Source organism: Bidens hawaiensis, unplaced genomic scaffold (assembly GCF_021521415.1).
Source record: "Bidens hawaiensis isolate Kalapana, Puna unplaced genomic scaffold, B.hawaiensis_p1.1 tig00029953_1, whole genome shotgun sequence".
Lineage (NCBI taxonomy): Eukaryota > Viridiplantae > Streptophyta > Magnoliopsida > Asterales > Asteraceae > Bidens > Bidens hawaiensis.
Genome location: NW_027494986.1, coordinates 61,575 through 68,449, shown reverse-complemented (window position 1 = coordinate 68,449; position 6,875 = coordinate 61,575). Strand labels below are relative to the sequence as shown.

Below are 6,875 nucleotides of genomic sequence, written 5' to 3'. Positions count from 1 at the left end.
TCAAAATCAACCGAACCCTGATAGTATGGTGGTTCAGACCTAACTGACCGATCATCCCTCATATGATATTGTCTTTGAGCTCTACGATTTCGGTTAATAGGCTGGTTTAGTGGTGGTAAGTCATTGAGTGGAGGGTTTTATGGAATGTGTTGTGGGCCGGGTTGTTCTTGATTTGGCGGTGGGCCTTGGCTTTCGGGTTGAAACGCAGGTGGGATTGGGAAAGGCTCCTGATGGTTCATATCTTCTTCTTTTGGCCTTGAGGATTCACCGTTTCTTTTGACCGCTCGATTTCTTTTCGCTGTCTTTTCTATTTGTGGATTAAACTGTAACGGCCCTTTATCTCGAGAGTACCTTGTATGCATCAACTGAAAGATTACTGTGCACACGAAAACACACAACCCTGCGTAAAATCAACGAAGAAAAAGAAATAAAAAAAACTGAAATTAAAATTAAACTTAACTATACTAACTAACTAAACTAGCACTTTGTGCATTGATTCCCCAGAAACGGTGCCATTTTGATCGATGTCGAAAGGCCAATCAAAAACATTTATAAAAATTACCTTTACTAGCCAGGGCAAGTAAGGTGTCGAATCCACAGGGAATCAGTGCAAAGTGCTAATCAAGTTCAATTCTTACTAACTAATTATGCTAGGTGGACAGACGATGTCAAGCAGATTAAATATTGATTTGGTTGTAAAACAATCAGAGAAAAGTAACCAAACTCCAGGTTTCAGATTGTGAAGCAAACTAGACCAATTGATTATACCTATTTGGAAAACTCGTTTGATTACACCTATAATCAAAAGACTAGATATTTGACCTCACTGACCGAACAATTGGCTTAGTTGAATAATAACCTAATTGATTACCAGTTTTAGGGTTTGATAAATGTAAGTGATTTAATGGCTAAACATAGACGGGTCAATGACTCTAAGAACTTAATCCTAAAAGTTGATGACCACAAATCGATTAACTGATAAAATCACAAAACATTCAATTACAAAAAACTATTGAATGCACAACAAACGCAAAAGATTAATCAACCGAATGACTAATCAACTATAGTTCCAATGAAAAGATTCAAGATACAAAAGGACTTGCTTACAAGCACAGCCCTACTCCCGGAAATGGTCATAGAAGCTTTATCCTTGCATCTTCATCTTGAATAGCTTGATAATGGTGTAGAAGGATGAAAGCATGGATGATTGTGGTGATTGATAGGTGTTAAGATGGTGGAAATTGGCTTCCTAATACCCAAAAACGGCTAGGAGAAGTTCTCTTTTCGTAACCCTAAGGTTATATTTATATATGGAGGCAAAAACCTAAAATCCGCGTCTTTTTACAAAATAGGCCGCAATTTGTGCTTAGAGGGCCGCAACTTGCGACCTCCTTTACCAAAATTTCCTGATCTGCGCCCCTGCATGCGGCACTCCTCATCAGACAGGCCGAACTGATGGCATAATTTGCGGCCTGTATGGTCTTCTTCATTTTTTCTCCATATCTTGACTATCGGTCTCGTTCATCTTCGTTTTAACTTTCAAGTGTCATCCCAATAGCTTCCATTAAGCTCCATTTAGCTCCATTAAGCACCAACACACCTGCAATCATAAAATATCTCAAAGTACTCGTGTTCGATATATATAAATAGCTAAAACACACGATATTAGACATTAAAAACGGATTCTTTTACCCACTCATCAGCAACTCAGTTAATTCTTTATAGCTGAATAGGATCAATGTCTCTAAATTATTAAGATTGCACACATTTTCAGGTAGATTTGTGATTCTATGTCGAGATACATTAAAATACCTCAAGTTTCTCAAAGTACCAATGGTCTCTGGTACCTCAGTTATATCAAAATTACTCAACCATATAACCCTTAACAATGATAACTCACGAAGATAAGAACCTTATTTGATAAGTAGAAATGTTGCCATTTTTCAATCACCCTGAATGACATTGCCAGGAATGTCCTCAAACTTTTCTCTCGTGAATGCCTCAGACTTCTCGTAAGACACATATAGCTCATGATTAAATGACATATGACGGTACTTCTCTAACATCCCTTTCCCAAAATTCTTCTCTGTTTCATTTTCTAACCTTACAAAAAATGTTACTAGAAACAGATGTCGCCAAGTCATTCATTAAGTCATGCATCACATATAGTGATTCATTATTAGGTGTGTGTTGAAAAAATGATGTTGACAACAACTCTTCAAACAATTCATGACCCAAGCTTTCTACAATTGAATCGCTTGAAGTTGGTGGATGTAAAAACCCTTCTGCCACACATAATAAAACCAGTTCCTCCTTGTCAAACAGAAAATCCTTGGGAAACAAGGAGCAATACGAAAATAACTGCTTTAAAGGTGCGGAAAAGTCATAGTAGCTTATTCTTAGGGCGGGGAGAATTGCAACTTCATCTTTTAGTTTCCATATATCACTGTTTGACACTTCCTTCCGGTGCTCTACTTCATGTTGTTTTGTTCTCAACAATCTACCAAGTGCTATCAAAGCCAAAGGTAATCCACCACATTTTTTCATAATGCCTTGAGCATATGGTTTTGAGTGAAGAATGTGAATCGAAGTTATTTACACCTAATGCATGTCGAGAAACTAAAAACAAAGCATCGTCGTCTAACAGGCTTTGCAATTGCTTGTTTAAAGGATTGCAAACCAATTGTGTAAGCAATTGATCCTTCCGTGTTGTTATGATGACTTTACTTCCGAGAGCACATACATGAAATGGGTTAACAAGGGTTTTCCAATCCTTATAACTCTCACTCCACATATCATCTAAGACCAATAAAAATCTTCTCCCCCTTAGGTGATTCACAAGATCTACTTGAAGCAAATTTAAATATGTGAATTCCTTGTTTACCCCTGTCACAGATTGGAAGATAACTTTGCTTATACCAAAGCTATCAAAGACATCTGAGACACAAACCCATGCTTTGAGTTCAAACTGATCCTTGACTTGCTTTTTATGGAACAAAAGTCTAGCTAGAGTAGTTATCCCAACCCCCGCCCATACCAACTATGGGAAAATGCTATAGTTTTGATCACATGGTTCATCCGTCGGTGACACTGTTGGACTAATGCCTCTTTCTCAGTTTGCCTTCAAACAATACTAGATGGATTGAAAATAGAGGATTGACATCTTCTAGTACTATTATTATTGTTGTTGTTGTTGTTGTATGATCTGGTTTCCCCTTCCACTCTCAAACCAAAATCATCTTTCTTCTTAACTAGATCTTGTAGTTTGGTGGAAATATCATCTAACTGGGCAAGCATTGTTGTATTTCGTGAGAAATTTGTGCAACAACTTGGGATTAGCTTTCTTACCTTGCTGGTCATGGTTTCTGACTCGTGGGTGAACTCACGATGCATAGCTTCTGCCAACCAACCATCAATTACGTCATCTATGCCATAAGCCAAATGTTGGAGATCTTTCAGCCATTCTTTCACCGAATCATCCGTTAGCTCCTTCCTAGAAGCATCAGCAAGCACACGTCGAATTTGTTTCAGTGATCTATGTCATTTCTTCATCTCAGCATCAATTTTGTTGTAGCGAGCAATGCTTTTCAAACCTACGTAGTGTTTGATCATTGATTTCTGACACCTCATCACTAGGTTTAGGTTTCAATTTTTACTTTTTACTCACCGGTTTGTTTTGTGTAGGTTAACAGATTGTCGAAGAACAGGTTCCTAAAGAAACATCTCTTCCTTGATTATTATTTCAATAAAGTTTGATTGTATCTTCAAAATTACTAATCTTTATTTGAATATGCCTATTGTTTTGCAGATATCATGGTGTAAAAATTTGAACCGAAGCACAACATGTGCGCTCTGCTCAAAGTAACCACTGAGAATCAAGAACTAGAATTAATGATAAACTGGTTGATTCAATCAAATCTCTGATTTTCTCTCACAGGATATCCTACAATCTACAGAAATAATATACAAGATTTCGGGGAATCGACGGAATATGTTGAAGATGTGAATGGAAAAAGAATTGAAGCCACTGTGCTTGGAAGAGAAATTGAGATTACTGAGCAGCCAGTTCAAGCACGATTACTATTAAATGACAACTTTGAAGAACAATTGCCATATTCTCAGATGAGATGTTTAGAATCTATCAAGAGACAGTGGGCTATCATGGAAACACTCATGAGGGACAATTTCATAAGGGCATGTTTCCTTTGATATGTAGATTCTTAATTCACCATGTTATCCAAAGTTTGTCCTTAAGGAGAGGAAAATGGACGTTGCTAAGTAGAGAGCTTGCCTCTGCTACTGTAGCTATTCTCTACAGATAACCCTTCAATTTTTCACGAATGAACTTTCAAGGGTTGTTCGTTAATGCTTAGAGGAATCAAAGAGATATATTCTTGATGTATCCCAGGTTCCTACAGATTTGGCAAGGATTGGTGCAACTTTGACACTTCAAGATCCAAATGTTTACAAGAGGATAAGCAGACAGGCTTCTACACGCTAATTCAATCCAAGAATTGAATTTGATATATTGCCATGGTTATTAAATGATCAAATGGAGATAATGGAGGTTCCAGCAACTCCTGAACCTGAAGTTTAGGGAGGGGATGAGGAAGAATAGAGTGAAAGCAGTAGTAATGAAAGTGATGATGATGCTAGAGATAATATTGAAAATGCTGATGATGCTCTACAGGAGAATGATGGGAATGAAGAAGTGTTGGATAATGTTGAAGAAGTGGATCATATTGTAGATGAAAATGTTGAAGAGAATGTGGAAACTGAAGACGTGATTCAACAAGTTATACAAGAACTGCATGTTACAACTCCACCAACTTCCCTTGATCATATTCAAACCAATGAACCATTCATTCCATCACCACCCAATTCACCAATTATTGAACCCATACATGAACCATATTTTCCTCAAACAGTGGATCCATCACAAATTCATCAACCAGATTCACCTTTCCCATCAACACCAAACTCACCAATACATGACTTTTCAGACCATTCCTTTCATTAAACTTCCACAAAACCTGACCATCCAATTCTCCAATCATTGAACCAGTACATGAACCATATATTCCTGAAGTTGTGGATCCTTCACAAATTCATCAACCTAATTCACCTTTCCCATCACAACCAAACTCATCAATTCATTACTTTTCAGACCATTCCTTACATCAAAGTTCCCCATAACCAGAACCTAAACCTACCCCTGATTCACCAATCCAATCCCATTCAAACTCATCTGACCCATCTGATGCTTATACTGCCTTACTCTCAAGAAACTTTTCTAGGTCATGGATAATTCTGATTTGAGAATAAGAAACAATGCTCTTGAAGAAGCTTTGAATGCAGCACTTAAATGATTTCAAACCCTAGAACAACAGCAGTCTGAGGCAATGTTGCAAAAGTCGCTAGGCGGACCCTATGCGGCCGACTGGGGAGTTGGGAGTAGTCGGAGTACTCGGGGATTACTCGGACATGGTAATTATAATGAAAATTAATTTTTGGACATCATATATTTGTCAAAATAGGCATAATTCATGTCAAAAGGGTACTCTAGCTGACTCTACAACTTTTGAATGACTTTTAACTAACTTTTAGAGAGCCTTAGCCCGACTTTTGACCGCCCAGCCCGACTTTTGACCGCCTAGCCCGACTTTTTTTACTGACTTTTAGAAATTCCTAGCCCGACTAGCCCGAATTTTGACCGCCTAGCCCGACTAGTCTAACTTTTGACCGACTTTGACCGCCTCCGACTAATCCAGGCCGATTTGAAAAAAGTCTCCAAGGTAGGGATCCGAGGATCGACTAGTCGGCCTTAGAATCCGACTTTTACAACACTGGTCTGAGGTTGAGAAGACCTCAAATGCACCAAAATAGGGGGAGAATATTAATGAAGAGTGAAGATGAGCAAGCACAATCTAATGCCTTAAACTTGATTAAAACACTTATGGCATCTCTGATGATGAGACTGTTGCTGAGAATAGAAAAGATTGTTGATGAAGAGTTAGAGGAAATATTTAAAGATATTGACAATATTCCTCCACAAACTGAAAATTTACAAGAACCTGAGTGTTCTGGTGATGTGGAGAGGAGAAGGAACATGGGCAAAGCAGTTGCTGAAAGTGAGAAAGATTTGCAACCCTTGATTGTTCCTAAACCAACCTCTGGTTATCGGTTCTTATATACTGATGAATCATTAACAAGAGCCATGGTTGAGTATGAAAATAGAATGAAAATATTGCATGAAAGAGAATTTTTAAACTTTATGCTATCAAAATAAGAGTTGGATGAACAAAGGATTCTTCTAGAACAATTTAAGATTGGAAATAAGTTGAGGGAGGAAGCTGGAAAAGAAGATGAATAAGAAATCCCTCAGGAGATCCTTGAATCATTGATTGAATTGAAGAAAAGTGATGATGTTCAAAAGGCTGCCAAGGAAAACCTAGAAAAGGTGCTTGAAAATGTTGTAAAAGCTATTGAAAGTAAAATTGATGCTAAAACAGAAGAAAATCCATGCAAGGAGATAATTATTTTTTAGAACAGTGAACAGGATAAAGTCAATAACAATCAACAGATTATACCAGATCTGGATGCCCAGGAAATAACAAAACAATTTATTATTGAAGTATTTAAGAGGGCATGGCTAGAATAAACTTTAAAGCAATATGGAAGAAAGAGAAAAAGATCTACTTCTGAAAAACCTGTTCATGAAAGGCCTATTCAAAATGATGAAATTAATGCAGAGTCTATCATTGAAACTGTTGATAATGTGACAGCTGAACAAATTCCAGAAATGGAAATTCCAATTGCAAAAAGACAAAAATCTATAAATTTAAATACCAAAATGGAAAAGATTCCAATGAAAA

At 37.4% G+C, this 6,875-nt stretch overlaps 1 protein-coding gene across 1 annotated transcript; it reads right to left on the bottom strand.

The window, feature by feature from the left end:
- Positions 1-3,123: 3,123 nt before the first annotated feature.
- Positions 3,124-4,114, bottom strand: LOC143579792 (uncharacterized). Its single transcript, XM_077062992.1, has 2 exons — positions 4,056-4,114; positions 3,124-3,535 (listed from the first exon to the last, which is right to left on the bottom strand). Exons 1-2 carry the CDS (start codon positions 4,112-4,114, stop codon positions 3,124-3,126), a joined length of 471 nt encoding a protein of 156 aa, XP_076919107.1.
- Between the last annotated feature and the right edge of the window lie 2,761 nt (positions 4,115-6,875).